This window comes from Sus scrofa, chromosome 13 (genome assembly GCF_000003025.6).
Source record: "Sus scrofa isolate TJ Tabasco breed Duroc chromosome 13, Sscrofa11.1, whole genome shotgun sequence".
Classification (NCBI taxonomy): domain Eukaryota; kingdom Metazoa; phylum Chordata; class Mammalia; order Artiodactyla; family Suidae; genus Sus; species Sus scrofa.
The window spans coordinates 145,686,346-145,709,922 of record NC_010455.5 but is presented as its reverse complement, the minus strand read 5'-3'; the positions used below and the strand labels follow the sequence as shown (position 1 = coordinate 145,709,922).

At 42.2% G+C, this 23,577-nt stretch overlaps 1 protein-coding gene across 3 annotated transcripts in view; it reads left to right on the top strand.

Moving 5' to 3' along the window:
* TIGIT (T-cell immunoreceptor with Ig and ITIM domains) overlaps window positions 1–23,577 on the top strand; it is a 125,379-nt gene that overhangs the window by 89,102 nt on the left and 12,700 nt on the right. For 2 of the 3 annotated variants that reach the window (XM_003358804.4, XM_021070349.1), the window contains 4 exons: window positions 13,675–13,768; window positions 17,011–17,157; window positions 18,120–18,449; window positions 20,875–20,981. In XM_003358804.4, coding sequence (XP_003358852.3) covers window positions 17,094–17,157; window positions 18,120–18,449; window positions 20,875–20,981 — 501 coding nt within the window. In that variant the 5' untranslated portion in view covers window positions 13,675–13,768; window positions 17,011–17,093. Of the gene's footprint in view, window positions 1–13,674; window positions 13,769–16,724; window positions 17,158–18,119; window positions 18,450–20,874; window positions 20,982–23,577 lie in introns of those variants that run through there. The other variant, XM_021070348.1, reaches the window with a different exon arrangement.

The window sequence follows — 23,577 nt, the reverse complement described above, 5'->3', positions numbered from 1 at the left end:
TGAAAGAGGAAATGTTGGGGGAGTTCCTGTCGTGGCTCAGAGGAAATGAATCTGATTAGCATCCATGAGGACTCAGGTTTGATCCCTGGCCTTACTCAGTGGGTTAAGGATCCGGCGTTGCCATGAGCTGTGTTGTAGGTCACAGATGTGGCTCAAATATGGTGTTGCTATGGCTGTGGTGTAGCCCACCAGCTGCAGCTCTGATTCCACCCCTAGCCTGGGAACCTCCATATGCTGCGGGTGCAGCCCTAAAAAGGAAAAAAAAAAAAAAAAGAAATGTTGGGAAGTTCCTCTGTGGCACAGTAGGTTAAGAATCGTGTTGTCAGAGTTCCTGTTGCGGCTCAGCAGTTAATGAACCCGAGTGGGGTCCATGAGGACTCGGGTTTGATCCCTGGTCTTGATCAGTGGGTTAAGGATGTGGTGTTGCTGTGAGGCGTGGTGTAGGTCACAGACATGGCTTGGATCCCGAGTTGCTGTGGCTGTGGCGTAGGCCAAAGACTTCGGCTCTGATTCAACCCCTAGCCTGGGAACCTCCATGTGCTGCGAGTGTGGCCCTAAAAAGACAAAAGAAAAAAAAAATCTGGTGTTGTCACAGCAGCGGTTGGGGTCACTGGTGTGGTGTGGGTTTGATCTCTGGCCTGGGAACTTCCACATGCTATGGACGTGGCCAAAAAAAGAGAAATGTCTGAAACAATTCATAAGTTCCAGAAGCATAATTACATTTATATCTCCAATTTGGGATGTAAAGGCAAACATTAGATGGACTACTGTGTTCCATGTTAATTCAATACATTCTCAGTATTCCCCACATCAAAACTCTCAAAGTCCTTTGCCAAAAAGTCTGGCCTAGTCTTGGCAGTCTCTAAGCATCTGGATGGAAGATCATTCTATTCCTAAGAACTCCTTCACTAATCCTCCCATTCTCCTTTTTCCCAAGAAGCCACTCCCAGTCACAGGATGTGGGCGAAGGTGAGGAGGGAAGGGCCCTGAATGTAGTCCATACTAAAGCCTAGTCGCAGCTCTCCAAACCCATTCTGGGCTGTGCTAGCCCTTGCTCGTAGCTTCTTCTTTTTCTTTTTCTTTCTTTTTTTTTTTTTAATTTTATTTGATTTAAAAATTTTTTAAATTAAAATGTTGTTGATTTACAATGTCCTGTCAGTTTCTGCTGTACGGTAGAGTGACCCTGTCTCTCTCTCTCTTTCTCTCTCTCTCTCTCTCACACACACACACACACACACACACACACATTCTTTTTCTCATATTATCTTTCATCATGTTCTGTCACAAGTGATCGGATCTAGTTCCCTGTGCTATATAGCAGGGCCTCCTTGCTTATCTATTCTAAGTGTAAAAGTTTGCATCTACCAACCCCAGACTCTCAGTTCATCCCACTCCCTCCCCCTTGGCAACCACAAGTCAGTTCTCAATGTCCATGAGTCTATTTCTGTTCTGTAGTTAGGTTTATTTGTGCCATATTTTAGATTCCACATATAAGTGAAATTATATGTTATGTGTCTTTCTCTTTCTGACTTACTTCACTTAAAATGAGAATCTCTAGTTGCATCCATGTTGCTGCAAATTGTGTTATTTTGTTCTTTTTTATGGCTGAGTAGTGTTCCATTGCATTTATATACCACATTTTCTTAATCCATTCATTTGTTGTTGGACATTTAGGTTTTTTCCCATGTCTTCGCTATTGTGAATAGTGCTACAGTGAACATAGGGATGCAAGTATCTTTTTGAATAAACATTTTATCTGGATATATGCCCAGGATTGGAATCACTTGATCATATGGTAGCTCTATATTTAGTTTTCTGAGGAACCTCCGTACTGTTTTCTGTAGTGGTTGTATCAATTTACATTCCCACCAATAGTGAAGGAGGGTTCCCTTTTCTCCACACCATCTCCAGCATTTGTTATTCGTAGACTTGTTAATGATGGCCATTCTGACTGGTGTGAGGTTGTACCTCCTTGTAGTTTTTTTGTTTTTCTGTTTTTTTTTTTTTTCTTTTGAGGGCTGCACCCGCAGCATATGGAAATTCCCAGGCTAGGGCTAGAGTTGGAGCTACAGCTGCCGGCCACAGCCACAGCCACAGCCACAGCAACACAGCAAATCCAAGCCGGATCGATGATCTGCACCACAGCTCACAGCAATGCTGGATCCTTAACCCGCTGGGTGAGGCCAGGGATTGAACCTGCAACCTCATGGATACTAGTCAGATTCATTTCCACTATGCCACAATGGGAACACCATTATTTTAGTTTTGATTTGCATTTATCTAATAATTACTGATGTTGAGCATTTTTTCATGTGCCTACTGGGCATGCATGTATCTTCCTTGGAGAAATGTCTATTTAAGTCTTCTGCCCATTTTTCAATTGGGTTGTTTGGTTTTTTTTGTTGTTGAGTTGTTTGTATATTTGTTGTTGCATTGAGGGTTTTTTTTTGCTGTTGTATATGAGTTGTTTGTATATTTGGAGAGTAGGCCCTTGTCGATTGCATTGTTTGCAAAGATTTTCTCCCATTCTGTGAGTTGTCTTTTTGGTTTTTTTTTTTTTAATGGTTTCTTGGCTGTGCAAAAGCTTTTGAGTTTAATTAGGTATCATTGATTTATTTTTGTTTTTATTGTCATTATTCTAGGAGAAAAGTGGAAACTTTTAAACAGAAATTTAAAAATACTTTCTCATGAATTTGGGAAAAATGGAAAAAAAAAAAAACTGTGCATCCAGTGCAGTTCCACGTAGCTCTTTTATGGGTATGTCATTTGGTCAGGTGGGATTCCTTGCGAGAGAGAATTACAGTATCAGATTGCAGGCTGAGGGCCCCATCTGACCTACATTCTGGTTTTTTAAAAGAGTGATTATAGCTCTGGAGGCAGGGGTGAGGTCTCCTGGCCTCCACCGGGAAGCACTTTTCTTAGCCGTGGGGGATATCGCATTACAGCTAATTACAGTCTGTCTGCTAAGATTTTCTAATTATTTCATTTAGGCTAATCTTGCTTTCCTAAGGAGCCCGTAAATTTTTGGAAAGCATCTTGAGGACAGGGGTGTGCATCTCTGGTTGTTCTACCCCAGGCACAGCCCATTTCAATGACAACCACCCCAAAGGCACCAGGGTGTGGCAGTAGGCAGAAGAACAAGAGTTACTGTAAGCACTGGCTCTGGAGTCAGCTTGGTTGGGTTCAAATCCAAATTTTACCTCTTATGAGCTATGTGACCTTGGGCAAATTGTCTAACCTCTCCAAATCTGTTTCCTCATGTGCAAAATGGGAATACTAATGGTATCTACCTTTCAAAGCAGTAGGAACTGCATCTGGTACCTAGTAAATGCTCTATTCACATTGTAAATATTAACATTAATAATTTTTTTTTCTTTCATTTGGCTCTAAAACTTCAAGGGCTCCTACTGACTCATGACTATTAGGTTTGGGGTTTGCATGTAGAGGCAGGAGCAGGGAGCAGAAGCCACTGGTGCTAAGGGGCATGGGTTTTGCAGAGATCTTAAGCCAGCTCTACTTTGTGGAGGCTGGGTGAATTTGCATACACACTGTCTGTGATATAGGGCCATGGGTCACAAATTTCCAAGGCATGGCTATTCCTGCTTCTTTCTCCCACTACTCTCACTCTCACATGGACACATCTCAGGGAGCTGTATGGCTCCTGTATTAGACTGGAGGCCCCCCAAAGCCTGGAGGACTACAGATCTACCTCAGCCAAAGCAAGGGCTTTGAAAAATTAAAAGGAAGCAAGTTAATTAGAAAATGCTTAATTAGGAAACCAGTTCCCTAGAAGAAAGGGAATTAACTGAAAAATAGACCTTAATCAAGAACTTTGGGCACAAAAACCTAGTGTTGGAGCTGACTTGTTCGAGACACATTGGGCACTTCCCAAACTTCACATTCTGTGATATCTTCTTGGTAGCTTAAAATCACTAAGGTGGGAATATTTACACCACTGACATTGCCAAAGATATAGAACTGGGATTTTTTTTCTTGGAGATCTGTTATTAACCATTTACTACCACACAAGTGTGGAAATATAACTTGTGCTTCTAGTCAGAGGACCCATACCTCTTGATCTAGAACCTTGGAAGCACAGTCCTTGCAATGTCTTGATTCCATCAAAGCTGATGTTTCCACAGTAATTTGCACAAGATGAATCACTGGGATGCCTAGAGAAGATCTCATAGTTGTTATTTAGGTATTTTTACCTAATATCAATTTTTTTTCTATTCTCAATTTTGTATTATGGCATATAAAATATATTACTACAGACATATGTGTACATACGATATGCGAATATGTACATTTGGAAGGTTACCGCTTAAAATTTAAAAAAACTGATGGTATGTGAAATAAAAAGGAAAAAATGTGGCAAATGTGGTTTTAGGGTAAAAGAAAAGAGAATTAGTTCTAAGAAACTCAGAATGACTCAGGAATAGTGTGTGGGTGTGTGGGGGGGGTGTGTGGGTGTGTGTGTGTTGGTGGGTATGATCTTCCAAATGATATTAGGTAAAAATATTTAAATAACAAATTTGAGATCATCTTTATGCATCAATTATATATATAATTGACTATTACTCAACCATGAAAAAGAACAACATAATGCTATTTGCAGCAACATGGATGGACCTAGAGATTATCATACTAAGTGAAGTTAGACAGTGAAAGCCAAACATCATACGATACTACTTTATATGTGGAATCTAAAAAACAGTGATACAAATGAACTTATTTGCAGAACACAAACAGACTCACAGCCTTCGAAAACAATTATGATTACCAAAGTGGGGGAGGTAAGGACCAGAGGTTTGGGAGTGACATATGCACACAGAAGTATATGGAATGACTGGCCAATGGGGACCTGCTGTATACCACAGAGACTTCTACTCAGTATTCTGTGATAATCTGTGTGGGCAAAGAATCTGAAAGAGAATGGATGTGTGTACATATATAGCCGAATCACTTTTTGTGTACAGCAGAAATTATCACAACATTGTAAACCAACTATACTTCAAATAAAACTTTTAAGAATGAAAAAAAAAAAAAGAAGAGGAGAAAATAAAAGGTGGAAAGGGTGACCTCATTGCTGTTTTAGGGTGAAGTATTTAATTAATGTGCAAGAAAGAAGGTGAGTCTATGCAGTGGTCGAGGTAGTGAGATGGGTTGCTCCTCCAAGTTCTGAAAGGAGAGTCTGCAGGTGGGCTTCACAACTGCTCCATCACCCAGGGGCTTGTTACGGCAGAGACAGCTGCCTCCACACTCCTACCCTCAGGGGTTTGGATTCAGTAGGTTTGGGATGGGGCCTGGGGATTTGTTTCCTCAAAGTTTTTTTTTTTTTTTTTTTTTTTTTTATTTGTCTTTTTGCCTTTTCTAGGGCCGCTCCCTCGGCATATGGAGGTTCCCAGGCTAGGGGTCGAATCGGAGCTGTAGCCGCCAGCCTACGCCACAGCTGCAGCAACATGGCATCCATAGCCGCATCTGCGGCCAACACCATAGCTCACGGCAACACCAGATCCTTAATCCACTGAGCAAGGCCAGGGATCGAACCCGCAACCTCATGGTTCCTAGTCAGATTCGTTAACCACTGAGCCACAATGGGAACTCCTGTTTCCTCCAAGTTTTTTAAGTGATGTGATGCTGCTTGGCCAGGCCGACTCTTTGAAAAGTAGTGATTTAAAGAAGTGTTTAAAGATAAATGGTTATTACTGATGACAGTCCATGAGACTCAAAGAATAAAATGGGAGACTGGGGTGGAGGGAGGCCAGAAGGGTGGGAAATCAGGTCAGATTAGAGCCTTAAAGGAAGAGAATCTAGGTGACGAGCATTGACCTCAGAGGCTTGGACTTCTATGCTAGTTAACATTAAGCAAGAGCATGAGCCCTGCTGGGTTTAGCCCTGTGTAAAATCTCCTTATCAGCTGTGGTCTCTGGGGCAGATTGTGATGGTGAGACGGGAGGTGGTTTGGCTTAGTGGTAGGTGGGGCGAGGTCTTACCGTGCCCCAATAGAGCTTTGGACCTCAGTTTTGACCCTTGTCCTCCTAGCAGAATTCTGCATGCTCTTGGTTATTCATTCCTCAGATCATGTCTCATCTCTTTTTTTGAAGTCTTTTCTTGGATATTCTGGAAGGGTAGCTTCTATTCCAAAAGGCAAAGAGAACATGTATCCATTTTTGAGTGAGGATGATTGTGGGGCTATTGTCTGACTCTCTTTCCCCATCCCCTCCAGCTTCATTTTTGTAGGAACATCAGGTACTTGTATTTACACTTGACTTGATTGACCAAGAGAGCAGGCTATGCTCATCGACCCCGTGAGACCAGGGTCGTCTTCTGTCTCACCTTCCCTTGAGCCATGACACCATCCACATTCATATGTTTTGCTTTTCATAATATGTGTTTGTAAACATTTATCTAAACATAAGAGATGCCCCATCATATTTTGAAGGTGTTGATTAAGAGCACAGGAATCTGGGTGTGTGGATTGAAACTGTCATTGCAACTCTTCCAGGCATTGGCTGCATGCCAACAGTTGTTACTGCTTCTGTACTTTGTATTATTTAGATGTATCTCCTTGCTCTGAGATTAGATATCCTTCTTTCATCCACACAACTACCTCTTTCAACTTTTGACTGATACAAATGACTATCCTATAAGCCTACCTTCCCTCATCTGTCGAGGTCATTTGCCCTTATTGCCTACTTTATATTGGAAATTATTTTTGTTTGGGTATAAAACTTCCTAACTAGATTGTAAACTACTTGAGTAAACTTTTTCTTCTTCCTATCAACCAAGATGCCTAGCACAGCAGTTTTGCAAAGTAAGTGCTCAGTATTTGTTGATTGATTGACATGAAGAAATGTGTTAGGGCTGTTAGTTTTGTTATGACAGAGAATCAAGCAGCCTTAGCTCAGATTTGGAACTGCCTATCCACTTGTGGGAATTTGGCTAAATACTGAAAAGCCTCTTTAATTATTATGACATTTAAAATTAATTATATATTTCCAACTGTATTTTTCCATTGTATGTGTAATTATTATTATGCTGAATAGTATTTATACTTAAATTTTTAGTAGTTCATGTAAGCAACTGAAATTAGTAATGTTTTACAGCCAAACCAAATTCATTTTTAATTGTTCTCTTCTCACAGCCTTACTATTGACAATTCCTCTAAAGCCATGTGCGTGTGAATTCTAATCACCCTATGCCATGTTCCGATGGATTAAAAGTCAGATGCCCTGAGTTCACTCTCACAACAGGCAGGGATCTCCTTGTGAGGGATCTTCCCCTTGGGCTCTTCATCCTCATGGTCCCCCCAAATCCCTGTGTATCCTATCTGATGCCCTGTTTCTCCTCGCTGCACTGAAACATCTTTCATTTCATTTTGACTTTTTACTATGAAGTTTGAATTTATAGAAAAGTATTATGATAATAATTAATACTCAAATTCCCATCACCTAATTTTAATAATCAACATTTTGCCACCTTTTCTTCATTATTTAAGGATCTAAAATGATCAGTGTTAATACATCTCACACTTAAAAACTTCAGTAGAAGTCTCTAAAGAAGTTTTTCCTGCATAACTGCAATATCATCGTGGGACACTGCACTAGTTAACCAGGGCTGCCATCACAAAATACCACAGACTGAGTGGCTAAAATAACATAAATTTATTTTCTCACAGCACTGGAGTCCGAAAGTCCAAAATTAAGGTGTCATCAGGTTTTGTTTCTTCTGAGGCCTCTCTCCCTGGCCTGCAGGTGGACACCTTCTTACTGTGTCCTCACTTAGTTGTCCTTCTGTCTGTATCTCTCTTTCTGTCCAGATCTCCTGTTTTTATAAAAACAACAATCAGATTGGATAAGGGCCACCCTAAAGACTTCAATTAACTAAATCGTCTTTTTAAAGACCTTTATCTCCAAATAGAGTTTTATATATATTTTTTGGGGGGGGGTAAAAATGAGGGTAATTTTCTTTCTTTCTTTCCTTTTTTTTTTTTTTTTTGTCTTTTTGCCTTTTCTAGGGCCGCAGCCACGGCATATGGAGGTTCCCAGGCTAGGGGTCCAATCCGAGCTGTAGCTGCCGGCCTACGCCAGAGCCACAGCAAATGGGATCTGAGCTGCGTCTGCAACCTACACCACAGCTCATGGCAACGCTGGATCCTCAACCCACTGAGCAAGGCCAGGGATCGAAGCCACAACCTCATGGTTCCTTGTCGGATTCGTCAACCACTGCGCCACGACGGGAACTCCCGATTTACAATGTTTTGTTCAAATGCAGTTACATTGTTCAGTGCTAGGGATTAGGACTTCAGCGTAAGAATTCGGAGAAGGAGGACATGATTCAGGACATAACACACACAACAAAACTAACAGTCGTTTTTTTAAGTATAATTAATGCCCAATTCATATTTGATTTCTTACCTTTGACCCCCAAAATGTCTTCATTCAAACTAAGGGCCAGCCAAGTATCGTGGTTTGCATTTGGCTGTTATGTCTCCTAATTTTACTTTAATCTAGATTAGTCCTCCTCCCCTCTTTTTCCCCATGACATCATCGTGTTGAAGCAACTGCCCCATATTTTGCATTTTTCTCTGCTCTGTAGTTGGGAGGGATTTAACCTGTTCACCTATATGCTATGCTGGGTTTCCTATAAGCGAGAAGATAGGCCTAAAGCCCTGATTAGAATCAGGTTAAACATTTTAGGAATGAAAATTTCATGGAGGATATATGTTCCTAATAGTGGGGCCTATGAGATTGCACAGTACATCTGGAGGTTCCAATTTAAGTGGTTAGATGAGTCACTGGGATCAAGTGGAGACAGCTTGATCCCTCCTTTGTGACCAGACAGCAATCTCTGGGCTGCCTTAGCACCTTGGAACATTCACTTGCCATCACAATTCACCTAATGGTTTTGTTTCCATTGATGATCTTTAGCTAAATCAACTATTTCATTAGGGTTGACAAAATTTATTCTCTATTTATTAGCTGGAATTATCCCGTGAAGAAGTGCTTTCCATCAACCGGGGCTAGTTAGTTATCCTTAACTACAATTGCAGGTGGAAAATTGGGATAAATCCTTTTAACTTTAATTATCAATTTTTAGAACAAGGAATTGGTGTAGTACTGCCCCTAATAGTGACAAAATGAGGCTTGTTTTGTTTAGAGTTTTCTGTTTTCTATGTCATTTATAGATTTGTAGCCTTTAATATATTCTTAGAACCTTTTTTCTTTTTCACACTCTAATTGGCCCAACTTTGGCTGTTTGTGGCCCCTGAAAATCAGTCAGTTCTTTTTTGACATGGCCCTATTAACCTTTGAAAGAACGAGATGTCCCAGGCCTGCCTTGTATATTCCTTGCTTCAAACCTGGAGTCAGTCATTTCTCTCAGAAACCCTGGCTCCTCAAATGCAGAATGGTTTTAGAAAGCATTCTGCCTCTAGGATTCTCATTGCTTCTGGAATATTGTTGGGTTTTTTTTTTTTTGGTTCTTTCAATGGGCCGCATGAGACAATATATTCTTTTAATTCATGGCTTTGTATTGATCAAATTCAAATTCAACTTTACAAGATTTTACTTAATTATTTGAATTTTTACTTCCATCTAATTTCTCTTACACCAAAAATCTTGGCTTCTAATAACATTAATTTAACAGCCTTGTTGTTACATCATTGCTTCAAAATCAAAATATAACTGAATGACTGGAATACATGTTTTTATCTTAGAACATATTCTACTAAGTAAATATAAAGTGCTAAGTTTTTTTTTTTTTTTCTGGCCACGCCCACGGCACGTGGAAGTTTCCTGGCCAGGGGCTGAAACCATGCCACAGCTGCTTCTGTGACAACACTGGGTCCTTAACCTGCTGTACCACAAGGGAACTTCACAAAGTGCTAAATTTTAAATTCAGTCGATTATTTTCTCTGTGTGATTGTGTTATTAAGTGTGATTAGATTAATTTTTTTCTTTTGATTTTTAGGGATGATTTTTCTTTTTCATGTTTATATAATATGCATCTTTCAAATATGTTTTAGAAGTTGAAAGCTATATTCCAATAAGTTTCTCTTCCATCCCAATCCCCCTCCTTCTGCCACATAACGGTAACTAATTTTTAAAATTAATTCTGATCAATTCTTACAGTGCTTTTTATTACCGACATAGGCAAATGTTTACTTATGTTCTCACTCCCTTTTGTGCCTTTCCGCGAAGATTGCATACTGTACACACTTTTTGGCACCATGCTTTTTCATTTAACAGTGTCTTCTGGAGATCACGCCATTGTCAATATATTGAGATTGCTCTCATTCTTTTCATGGTTGCCTAGTTCTCCATTATGTGGGGGTACCATAGTTTATCCAATAAGGGCCTGGGTATCATATAGTTTATTCAGCCAGGAACCTATTGAAGGACATTTGGATTGTTTTGTGGTTTTGTTTTTGTTTTTGTTTTGTTAGTGAGTGAGGATGCCTCAATGGATAACTTTTTGTGCATGTGTTTTCCTATTTGTGCAGTTATGTCCTTGAATATATTTCTAGAAGTAGGATTCCTGGGCCCGAGGGTAAACACAGCTGTGATATTGATAGATACTGACCAATTCTTCTGAAAAGAATTGTATCATTTTTCTATTACCGACACTAGATATGACTGTACTTGTTTCCCCACAGCCTTACCGATAGAATGTATTGTTAAATTTTTGATTTTTTTGCTAATTTGTTAGGGGAGAAATGGTATTGCAGTATATTCTTAACTTACCTCTTTCTCTTTATGACTGGTGTGAACTTTTCAAATGTATGAGGTACATTTGTATCTCTTTTTCTATGAACTATCAGTTTATGTCTTCTTCTTACTGATTTCTAGAAACACTTTGTGCTAAGAAGGTGAATCGTTTGGTTATGAAATAAGTTCTGGTATTCTTACTTACTTTGTCATTTGTCTTTTGATCTTTATGATTTTTTAAAATGAAAAAGCCTTTTTAAACAACAAAAAAATTACTTTATGTAGTCAGATTCCTCACTAAATTGTATTTAATGACTCCAGATTTTGAGGCACAGGTTTTAAAGGAATTAATCCTTTTTTTTTCTTTTTTCTTTTTAATATTTGTATGGTTTCATTTAAAAGTATATTTGGATAGCTGATTCACTGGAGTAAATTTTTTAGTATGGCTTTTGCACATTTCTTGTTAAATTTATTTCTAAGTATTTTATCTTTTTTTTTTTTTTTTTTTTTTTGTCTTTTTGCCATTTCTTGGGCCGCTCCCTCGGCATATGGGAGGTTCCCAGGCTAGGGGTCTAATCAGAGCTGTAGCCGCTGGCCTACACCAGAGCCACAGCAACACGGGATCCAAGCCGCGTCTGCGACCTACACCACAGTTCACGGCAACGCCAGATCCTTAACCCACTGAGCAAGGCCAGGGATTGAACCCGCAACCTCATGGTTCCTAGTTGGATTCGTTAACCACTGCACCATGACAGGAACTCCCTTATCTTTTTTTTTATGTTAGTGTAAATGTGAGTTCTCTTCCAAAATATGTTCTAGCTGATTAATGATTGTAAATAGGATGACTATTTATTTATTTGTATTAATTTTACATCCTGCCAATTTTATAGAATTGTATTATGATATTTTCCCTATTGATTCTCGTGTGTTGTCTATGTTTATAAGTATTGATAATTAGAGATAGTTTTACATCCTTATTTCTAATTCCTAAACCTCTAACTGCTTCTCTTAATTGATTTGGCTAATACTTCTGATAGGTTGTTAACTAGTTATGGTAATAGTGAGTATTTTTGTTTTATTACTGACTGTAGTGGGGACACTTCTAGAGTTTTCCTATCAAAAGAGATGTTGGCTGGAGTTCCCTGGTGGCTTCATGGGTTAAAGTTCTGGTGTTGTCACTGCTGTGGCTCTGGTTCAATCCCTAGTCACCAAGCTGCAAGTCTGGCCAAAAAGAGAGAGGGTCGGGGGAGAGATCTTGGCTTTGGGTCTGGGGTGTGTGTGTGTGTGTGTGTGTGTGTGTGTGTGTGTAATTATGGTAAGAAAGAATGCGTTTTTATTTTATTGAATGTTTTTGCTGTTGTTCAGTCAGTCATAGGGATTGAATTTTCTTTTCAGCCTCAGGAAATGACCTTATGCTTTTTCTATGTATATCAAATGCTGAATATTAAAGGATTTCCTAGTATTGAATCATCATTGTAATCCTGGAATAAACTCTACCTGGTCATTATGTATTTTGCTTAACTTGTTATTGGCATCTGTGTGACAGTATTTTATTTAGAGTGTTCCCCTCAATATTCGGAAAGATTAGGACCTGATTTTCTTTTATTCTGTGCAATCTTAGTCATTTTTACAATTTGAAAGTCACTTCATAAAATGAATTTGGAAGTTTTCCTTTGTGTTCTCTGTCTGTATATTTTACGTGATATTGGAATTACCTGCTCTTTATAGGTTTGACATAGTGCCCCTGTGAAACCATTTTGGTCTGGCATTCCTCTTGTTGGCAGAGAGAGAGAGCTCTTGAGATTGAGACATTCTTTGAGTGATATGTTCACATGTATTTCTATCCCAATCCAGCATACCTGAGGGATGCATGTAGCAGGAAGTGGGAAGTAAGTTTCCAGGGACTGGGGGTGATTGACAGTGTAATCACATCTAGGAAGAGGGGAGGATGAGAGGGGGTGGTGTCAGTGGGTGGGAAGGCTGTGAAGAGAGGCTTCAGGAAAGACCTAAACTGAGCAGAGATCATCTGCTTCCTCCCAAAGACTTTTCTTCTGATTGCATTCCAGCCTCTCCTGGGAGTCTCGACCCTATTTTCACAGCTGGGACGGCAAAGGCAGTTTCCCATAATCCATGAACTTGCTTGGAGGCCTTTGTTAGGGAGGTCCTCAGAGTCACCTCACCCAGGGGAGCTTGGACAAACAATAGTAATCCCACCACCAAGTTCTCCCCATTTGCATTTGCTGTGAGCCAGTTTCAGCCAACAACCTGGAGTGGCTCACAGACTTATGAAAGAGCCTCAGGTCAGAGATACTCCTTTCATATTGAGACTTTGATTTTCTGAGGCATCTCTCTCAAGGGGCTTTGGAACAGCTGCCCATTGCTTGGATGGCTTTGCTGTGAAGTGACTGCTCTGGACTCCTTGGCCACAATACAGCTATGCACTAAAAATTCTGCCCTCCCTATCAGTCAACAAAGCATGCCTTAGTCATCAAGACATCACATTACAGCCTCCCTGATGGTGAGCCCTGAGGGAACTCAGGATGGAAAGAGGGTGCCCACCATCTAGCAGTCAACTGCGGTAGCTACCCCAGAAGGTGCACTGCACCCTGAGGAGACTCAGGATGGGAAGGCACAGGATGCCAGCCCCAGACAGCTGAGATGCATATCAAATAAATGACTTCAGTGTGCCCAGACTCTTGCATCTTCCCATACAGAGAAAGTCACTAAACTCCTTAACTTGAGATACTTGGTTTTCTTTCATAAACTGTAATCTTTTGATTTTCTGACTCCCCGGTATCTTTTGTTGCAAAATCTTTTATATTCTGGCTCCTCCCCTTGCCTTTTGGTTATAATTTCTCAGTGTTATCTGAGATGCTGTGTCCCCAGCTTGAAGTCCTTAGAATGTCTGCTGCATGAAACCTACTTTTAGGTTGTGCATTTTTTTTTCTTTTTCAATCCACAGAGCTTACACTAGCAGGTGCTGGTCTTGATGCAGAGAGTGGGAGCATTTGGCTGAGAAGGTCACCACCCTTTGCAGCTGCTGGATGTTACCCTTGGTAAGAGGCCGGGAAGAGGGGGAGAAGCAGGTTGTGGTATTCCCCAGGCTCCAGCACTACTGCTGAGCCAGAGGGAAGACTTTGGAGAGTCTGAAGTTCAAAGACACAGATTGGTCTGTGCCCTGAGAGAATCTAGGTTGTGTTTCCTGTACGTGAGGAAAGTGGAAAGTGTGACCACTCTTAGCCTCCTTGGCCCAGTGCTGTGACCCCTGCCAGGCCATGGGCTTCCCGCTGGAGCCAGGGAGCCAATGTGGGCTCATGAGGATTGCAGGGTGAGGGGAAGGCTGGACTGTGAAAGGACTTGAGAGCATTCTAGGCCAGCATTTCTTCCCCCTTAACATGCAAGCAGGGTCCCTTCCTCAGCACCCACACCCAGCCAGCTGCATCAAGTCTAGCCATATCTGTCCAGCCCACAGCCCCAAGAGTTGGGGAAGAAAAATATGGTGGCTCCTTTTATGCTTTAAATGGAAATGCAAGTCAGAACCCAGCTAGCTACAGGGGTTCATGCTGTGTTGAAGGGGATGCTGACTGGCCACAGAGGGGGCTCAAGGTGGCCCCCGGGGGCTCTTGGTCCAGACCTGCCCCTCACAGCTGCACTGCTCCACTGCTGAATGGATGGTTGTGCCAGTGACATCTCCGGGTGGAGTCCCCTTAGGAGGCTCTTAGAGGGATTTGGAAGTTTCCCTGGGGAGACTCTTCTGTCGTTCGCCTTCCTCCAAGGCTTTTTCAGGTCTGCCTGGTACAGTGGCTACTTTTTTGCAGTAACATTTTATCCTTATATTCTGATATCTGATGCATGAGCCAGATTGAAGAGGTTGAAAAAACTCCAACCTTGGAGTCCAGAGACCAGAGTTTTCCTCTGGCAAAAAATATATTATGTAGACAGGAATATTCTCCTCCCTTTTCCCTTTTACTTCCTTAGTTAATATTATTATCAATACTATCATTGATGTATTGAACCCTTCCTGTGTTGTAGACACTGTGCTAAACACCTCACCAGATATTAATTCACTGAATCCTTACAATAACCCCATGGACAGGGTAAAGAGGGGCACTGTTGTTCTTATTTATAAATGAGTAAACTGAGGCTTGAGAAGCTTGAGTAATTTCTCAAGGTCACCAAAGCAGGATCATTTTGGACCTAGGTATTTATTTTTTATTCCGTAAGGTATTAATCACCACCCTTAAATGTCTTTGGAGAGCACCATTGATCAAAATGGACTTGACCGTGCTTCTCTTTGGACTGATTGCTTAGAAACAATTCTTTAACCCAGTTTAAATTTCCTTGTATTTCTCATTATATAGTTGTCCTTTAGGATCCATGGAGGATTGGTTCCAGGAACCCTGCAGATGGTCAGGTCCCTTATATAAACTGGCATAGCATTTGCGTATAACCTACTCATACCCTCCCATGTACTTTAATTCAGGTCTAGATTACTTATAATACCTAATAGCATGTAAATACAATGTGAATAATTATGAAACAATGAAAATGCTAGTAAATAGGTGCTAGTACATGGCAAATTCATGTTGTATTTTTTGGATTTTTTTCTGAATTAAGCAAAATATTTTCAATCTGTGGTTAGTTGAATTCATGGATGCAGAATCCATGGACACAGAAGGCCAACTGGGTAAGACAGGCTCTATGGTCCTATCTCTATGGCTTTTACCCACCCCAACTATAGAAATCCAGGCTATGCGTTTTTTTCTAGTCCAGACCCCAGAATCCACATCTCTCTGTGCTTTGTTCCCATTAGCTGTTTGTGGCTCTTCATTTCCTGGATCCTCTGCCTTGGCAATCAGTTTTGGAAACACGTTGTCTGTTCAGCCTCTGTACCCACATTAGGTGGACACGCATTAGGTCTCATAGCTTCTTCAGCTCTGTGACTATTGGGAGGGGTGAAGGAGATGTATCTTGATATAAGCCTTGAAGGACAGGTTGAATTTGGGTAGCTGAAAAAGGTTGGTGAGGCGTATTTTGTCTAAAGGGCTGGAGGTAGGGTATAGGGGGAGGTGCCTGAGTTGTCATAGTATAGAGTTGGGAAGGGGCAACACCCAGGGAGGGGGGTAGCTAGTTTGAGATAGAAGTTCCTATAGAAGAGAAGGAGAACAGGGCAGTGCAGAATACTCAGTGTGCTGAGCTGGAATGAGAAGCAGGGTACCAGCCTTCCGATGTTTCCCCTGATGGAGTAGCCGACATTCAGGGCATGCCCAAGGTAGTAGGGGCGAGTCCCAAAGGCAGGCGACTGTGTACCTTCCACCTCCTCTCCCCAGCATGTGGCTTCACCAGAGAGTAAGCTTTGACTGTGAACTCTCTGAGAGCAAGGGCTGTGATTATTCACCCTCATGTCTCCAGAGCTCATAGTCTTGAGTCTGGTGTTTTGCCTGTGCTCAGGGACTTTTCAGTGAATGAATGGAGGGAGAGAAAGGGAGGGAAAGAAGGAGGGAGGGAGGGAGGGAGGGAGGGAGGGGGAGAAGGAAGAAAGAAGGAAGGGTGAGTCAACAATGGGACTTGATGAGCTGGGAGCTCTAGACAAGTGTCAGCCAATCCCAATCCAGGGCCAGGCAGCCGGGGTTTACACTTCTCTGCATCACCAATTGTCATGGGGTCACCATACACAAGAAAACTCACTCTTCTGGTCTCCTCTGATTCCACTGGGCCAGAGAGACTATGCTGAAATTCAACAATGTCTCAGTCCAAATTAACAAGACGGGAGAAATAAGATTCAAGGGGAAGGAATCTGATTTCTTTTTCTCTCTCGAGGGAAAGTTGCTCTGTTTGACCAAGAATTTTGTGTCACCCATGTCTTGCCTCTGAAGTAAATGCTTCTTGTTCCCTCATTCATTAGATTTCAAGGACAGTTCCTGACTTAAGTGCACAAACCTAAGTTTTTCTGATCATGGCATACTCTTTAGTAGGATGAAGTCAGGGGGAACCCAGTGAACCTCATCAGGAACAGGTGCTCCAGAATCTTGGGCATTGCACAGGTGCCCTTGAACTTGATAGATAAAAGCTGATTTTAAAAAGTGCATTGATATGAAACTTAAAAACAGTAGATTGACTAATAGTAATCCAAGACCAGTGTACTTCTAACCACAGTTTTGTTTATTTTAAAATGTGTTTCCTTCATGGTTTTTCTTGTGGCCTGCGCTGTGCCGTTTGTGCACTTGTTGAGAGCTTTATCTGTGTTTGATGTTGTTTTTGCTGAATTTGGTTTTTCCGAGACCCTCTTTCCTCATAGGTTGGGTCTCACCATCAGCAGTTGGCCAGTTTCGGTGGCAGAAGAGGCCACAGCTGCTTCCTGTCAGCCTCCTGGGCAGAAGCATGCGGTGGTGTCTCCTCCTGATCTGGGCCCAGGGGCTGAGGCAGGCTCTCCTCCCCGCCTCAGGTAAGGCCTGAAGTCTAGCCTGGAACTGGAGGGGGTGGCTGCAGTGATTGCCGCATCCATCTGAGGGAAGGAGACACAGTTTCCAGAGTCCCGTGTACCCTCGGGTGAGGAACGGCTGCCTCTGAAAAGGAGACACAGTTCTGCTTTGGGCAGCAGATGAAGGACTTGGGGCTGGGGGTGCCTGATTGGCCGACCCAAGAGAGGAAGCCAGGGGAGAGAAAGGGACAAGGAGCAGGGATGATGTGTTTGCTGGGAGAAGTTCACTCCTTTCTTCTGTCCTTGAGGAAACTTCTGGAAAAATGTAAGTCTTCTGTGGATCAAAAATGTCTTTGTCATAGATTCCAGAGATTCTACTATTTAGGTTGAATTTGTGTTAAATCTGTTTCCTTCTATATTAAAAACCATACGCAAGTGTTTTGGAGGGGGACACACATATTTAAAAACTGTAGGATAGTTTCGTTTTCATGTTGTTTTCCGGGGGGGGGCTATGCCGAGGAGGGTGGTGTGTTTGCCTGGGAGACACAAGAGTTTCTTTCCAAGCCTCCTTTCCTTTGGATTTTGTGGCTTTTCTGAAACATTTTCCAGACATCCCAAATGGCGGTCAACCCAAAACATCCAGTTTTATTTCAAAAGATAAAGTGCCTAGCACAGAACTGGTGGCTGGAAGATACAATTAAATAGAAGTGGTGGCTGTCATGGGCTTATATTGTCACAAGGTGGAGTGGCAAAAATAAGTATGTGGAAATAATCATTGAGCTCATCACAAGGAATATTACAGCAGAATATCCTGAGAGGATGAAGTGCTACGTTGTGTGACAATTATGGTCTGTATGGGGAAGTGACAGGACAAACCGCAGAGACCCTCCTTCCAAAAAACAATTCTGGCCTCAAAGTCCCTTGGAATTCCTACGGGGAGGTTCAAGGCCAGCTGTTAAAAATGCATGCTTTCTCTCCTTCCCTAGGAGCCATGACAGGCAGAATAGTAACAGTGGGGAACATTTCTGCAGAAGAAGGTGGCTCTGTCACCTTACAATGTCACCTCTCCTCTACCACTGCCAAGGTGACTCAGGTCAACTGGAAGCAGCAGGACCAAGTTCTGGCCATTCGTCATGACACCTTGGGGTGGCACATTGACCCACCCTTCATGAAGCGAGTGGTCCCTGGCCCCAACCTGGGCCTCACTCTCCGGTCACTGACCGTGAACGACACAGGAGAGTACTTCTGCATCTATCACACCTACCCTGATGGGATTTACACAGGGACACTCTTTCTGGAAGTCCTGCGAAGCTCAGGTATGGCTTCTGGAGCAGGGTGGCTGGTGATCCTCATCCTCTAGGACAGACGACGCAGTCCTACTGAACACTGCAGAGCGAGGCCTCCCAACCCTGGTGGGTGTTCAGATCACTTGGGAGTTTTTAAGTGGTACTGATGCTGGCACCCCATCCTGGACCAATTCAGTCAGAATCTCTAGAGGTAGACCAGGTTGTTTAGGGTCTAAATGCACTCCTGATGATTTGAATATGCAGCTAGGATTAAGAATCACTGTTCTGGAGTTCCCGTTGTGGCTAGTATCCATGAGGATGCAGGTTCAATCCCTGGCCCTGCTCAGTGGGTTAAGGATCTGGCGTTGCCATAGGCCGTGGTGTAGGTTGAAGACTCAGCTTGGATCCTGTGTACCAGTGGCTATAGCTCCCATTTGACCCCTAGCCTGGGAACCTCCATGTGCTGCAGGTACAGCCCTCAAAAAGACAAAAGACAAAAAAAAAAAAAAAAAAAAAAAAAAAAAAAATCACTGTTCCGGGCAAGACGTGTTATGTATGTTTTTTAGGAAGATCAATGGTTCAGGTCATTTGAGAAGGGCTCTCATTAATTAGTTTAGCATCGGGGCTCAGACTCTGATGCCAGACAGCTTGGGTCCAAATCCTAGTGTTGCTGTTGGCCTCAGACAAGACTGAGCTTCTCTGTGCCTGGTTTCTCTCATCTGTGAAATGAGGGAAAGATGTAAGACCCTATGAGGTGCTAAGGTAAGACTGAGTTGCTTACTAAGAGAAAAAACCCTTAGAAGGGTGCCCGGAACATGGCAAGCATGAAGTAAGTGTTCGTTGTGAATTTGATTCCCTGATTTCCATTTGACTGCTCGGTGGAGGTGGGAGCTGAGTCTTGGCTGTTGCTCAGAGTGGTAGAGCTGATTTGAGCCCAAGATGTACTTCCACTCAACTATATAGCAGTTCCCTCTGAACTGCTATGTGCTGCCTCAGTTGTGTTGGAGATTAAGTTTTATGAGGTAGCATAAGAGGTGTAAACTGAGAAGATAAAAAGTTCCCTTCAGGTCTCTCTCAAGTGTTATTTCTTGGGGGACCCTGGCATAGGTCAGTGCAGCATGAGGCTCGGAGCCACCTCTTCTCTGGCTCCATGGACAGCCCTCCGCAGTGCCTCTGACCCCCTCCAGCTTTGCTCCCTGACAGTCCTCTTTCCCCACCTGCGGCCAAGACAGGAGACTGAGTCCTCAAGGCAGGAGGAACCCAGTCGGGGGAATTTGGGCTCCCCTCCCCCTCCTGGTACTTTGTGGGGACTGTGGGCATTGCCCTGGTCCCAAGTGATGGCACATCTGAGCCAGATCCCCAGCAATCGAAGCCCTTTGTTGGAGGGAAGGGGGCCTGGCCTCTGCTACACCCTTCTCCTTTCAGGACTGGACACCCAGGTTCTGCCCGAGTTCCTGGGAAGGAGGTGGGATGGGGTGAGGCAGCCTGGAAACTCTTCCACCCACAGCCCAGCACACATCCTGGCAACTGTCCTGTTTCCCTCACCCTCTCCTTGGGTCAAGTATCACTCATGTCTTTTTTTTTTTTTTTTTGGTCTTTTTAGAGCTGCACCTGTGGCATATGGAGGTTCCCAGGCTAGGGGCTGAATCGGAGCTAAGCTGCCAGCCTACACCACAGCCACAGCAATGCCAGATCCAAGCTGTAACTTTGACCTATGCCACAGCTCACAGCAATGCCTGATTCTTAACCCACTGAGGGAGGCCAGAGATGGAACTTTTGTCCTCATGGATACTAGTCAGGTTCATTACCACTGAGCTACAATGGGAACTCCCATCATTTGTGTCTTTAAAGCACCCTTCCTGACTCTCCCTTCTTCCATTTACATTTTATGTCTTCATAGACATTCACTTGTTCATGCGTTCATTCATGTCACAAATACTTAGTAAGCACCTGTGAGATACCAGGTGCTGGCAGAACAGCAAAGGATAAAGCAGAACCTTCCTCCCTCCAGAGTCGCAACGCCTAGTTGGAATAAGTATTCTTGGCAGAAGGTGAAAGATTATATGCTTTTTTTCTTTTTGTACTTTAATATTCATTTTACTTTTTAATTAAATTTAAAGAATACTAGTATGATTATAAAGTTTAATAGAACATGTTCACTTTCTGGCTGTTCTTTGTTCCATTTCACATTTATTACTGAAAGTGATTTTGCCAAACTGAGGAGGGCAATGTTAAAAGCAGTCTGCTTTGGTATCAAAGGCATGAAGTGCACCCCTTGAGAGAGCAGTCATTGGTTTTGCGACGGGCTCAGCAGATACTCTGCTCTCCAAAGAGCTGGGCTGGAAGACCCCAGTTCTGCGGTTAGAGAAAGGCCTGACCCCGAAGATTCCCTGGGTAACAGTTGCCCTTGGCTTCTGGCCTCTGGCCACTCACCTTTGTCTTGTCCTCCCTTTAGCGGCTGAACACAGAGCTGGGTTCCAGATCACATTGTTTGGAGCTGTGGCCACAGTGCTTGCGGTCGTCTGCACAGCAGTCATGGTGATGGTCACGTGGGCCAGAAAGGTAATGACGCTGGCTGCACAGCTCGTCCCAGGCCCCCCCGCCCCTGCCACTCTGATCCTTTCTGGTCCCCTTCCTGTCCAGAGTGAGAGCTAGATGTGATCGGCCTCCCCCTTCTCCTTGAGTCTTCATGGCCCTCGTCCTGCCTTTCAGTGGTGTTGTTTATGCTCGTTTGCTGTCTCTTTCCTTGTCTGGGAGCCCCTGAAAGGTTGGCCCCATGTCCCCCTCATCTTGCTGTCTCTGACAATTCCTGGCTTCTGCTTGTCCTTTAAGGTGCTCCTCTGAGAGTCTGATTCACCTGCCCTGAGTTGAGGCATCTATGCTGCACCAGGAGTTTTCAAACATTAGCTCATTTAATTTTAACAACTCTTCAGTAGTGCTGGGCTACCCAGCATTCTGTAGGATGCGAAACAAACACCCCAGAATTGTAGGGGTAATAGGTACATGGCAAGATCAGAAGCTTGTAAATCCTCTGTTACTCTCACTTAAGCGATCACGTGGCTGAAAGAGTGCAGGATGGGGAATTCGAAAGTTTCTAATCTCAGCAGTGAGTGTGATGATAGGGATGTTGTTTCATTTTTCAGGTCTCTGTTTCTTCATATATAAAGTGGGGGTTATGATTCTGTTGGCTCTGTATCACAGACTGTGATGAACAGGTGGCACAGTGCATGTGAAAGCTTTGCAAACAAGGAAGAAACACACCCAAGTCTTTGTATGGTGACTGGTAGCTACCGATTAGCATGAGTAAGGGAATTCCCACTCCCTGCTTTGTCTGCCTTCTTGGGCCTTTTAAGCCGTCCCAGGTAGACTTAATTCAAGTTACCTAACAAATATTGGGGAACACAAGCCTGTGAGTTCCAACACTATTTTCCACCTCATTCCAGATCCTTCTCCCTGATGCCCGACTCACTTCCCTCCAACTCTGGCTCCTCAATTCACAGCTTGACTTCTGCAGCCGAGCTTTGCTTTCTCTGGATTAGTACTTGGTGCTATTTTTTAAAAAATGAAATTATAGTTGATTTACAATGTTGTGCCAATTTCTGCTGCACAGCAGAGTGACTCAGTCATATATGTGTGTATATATATATATATGTATATACATTATTTTTTAAATATTATTTTCCATCATGATCTATCCCAGGAGATTGGATATAATTCCCTGTGCTGTACAGTAGGACCTTATTATTTATCCATTCTAAATGTAATACTTTGCATCTACTAACCCTAAACTCCCTGTCTATCCCATTCCTTCCACCGGGTGCTATTATTTCTAATACATGTGGGTTTACAACTTATCACCTTATTTTCTTCGTATTTGTTTTGCCTGTTTTCACCCCTAATCTTTCTTGCTGTCTTTTTTTTTAAAAAAATCGTTTCATTAAAGTATAGTTGATTTACAGTGTTGTGCCAATTTCTGTTGTATAGCAAAGTGACCCAGTCACACACACACCTGTATATATATGTGTGTGTGTGTGTGCGTGTGTGTGTGTATATGCCTTCCCCCATACTGTATTTTGAATGAAGTACTTTTGGTTATTAAAAGGATCTATTTAGTAGTTATGCATTTTTCTTTTAGTGATTACACTAGAGATTACAAAGTAGACTCCTCATTTATTAAAATCTCATATGTATTAGTACTTTTATCATTTTTTGGATTTTGCAGGAACCTTAGAATTCATTAATCTTTACCTACCTCCCCAACTTATTGCTATTATTGTCATGCATTTTAGTTCTCTGTATATTTTAAACCGCGAAGAAATGATTATTGTCTTATGAGTCAATATTCATTTAGATTTACCCTTTCTGTGGCTCTTCACTTCTTCCTGTATATCCTATTTTATAACTAGGACCATTTTTCTTCTGCCTAAAGAATATCCTGGACCATTGCCTTATGGGCAGACATGCTAATGATGAATTATCTTCCTTTTTGTTTTTCTAAAAATATCTTAATTTTTCCTTAATTTAAAGGTAATACATATATTTGTTTTGTTGGGCATAGAGTTTTCTGTGGGCAGTTATTTTCTTTCAACACATGGAAAATATTGTTTCATTGTTTCTGGCTTCCCATATATCTGTTGAGAAATTATGTAAGAGTCTTATTTTTGCTCCTTGGAAAATATTTTTTTTTAATGGTTCTTTAAAAATTTTCTTTCTCTTTGATTTTCAGCTATTATACAGTGATATAATTGGATGGTTATCTTTGTGTTTATTCTCTCTGGGGTTTGGAATCCTTTTTGAGTTTGTGGCTTGGTATTTTTTGTCAGTTTTATATCATTCTTGGCTATTATTCCATCCTATATTACTTCTCTGTCCTCGCTTTCTTCTCCTACTGAAATTCTAATTACAGGTGGTATTTTCAACATTTTCACTTTTTCCCATGTCTGTTACCCTCTTTTTGTACTTTCCATCCACTTGTGTCATCAAATGTTTTCTTTGGACTTGCCTTCCCGTTTAGTAAATATCTTCTTTGATGTATCTAATCTTCCGTTAAACCCAATCATTAAGTTCTTAATTTCCGTTATCATATTTTTCAGATCCAGGACTTCTATCTTGTTCTTTGTTTGAAAAGCAAACAGGCTGCCAAAATTCTCAATCTTGT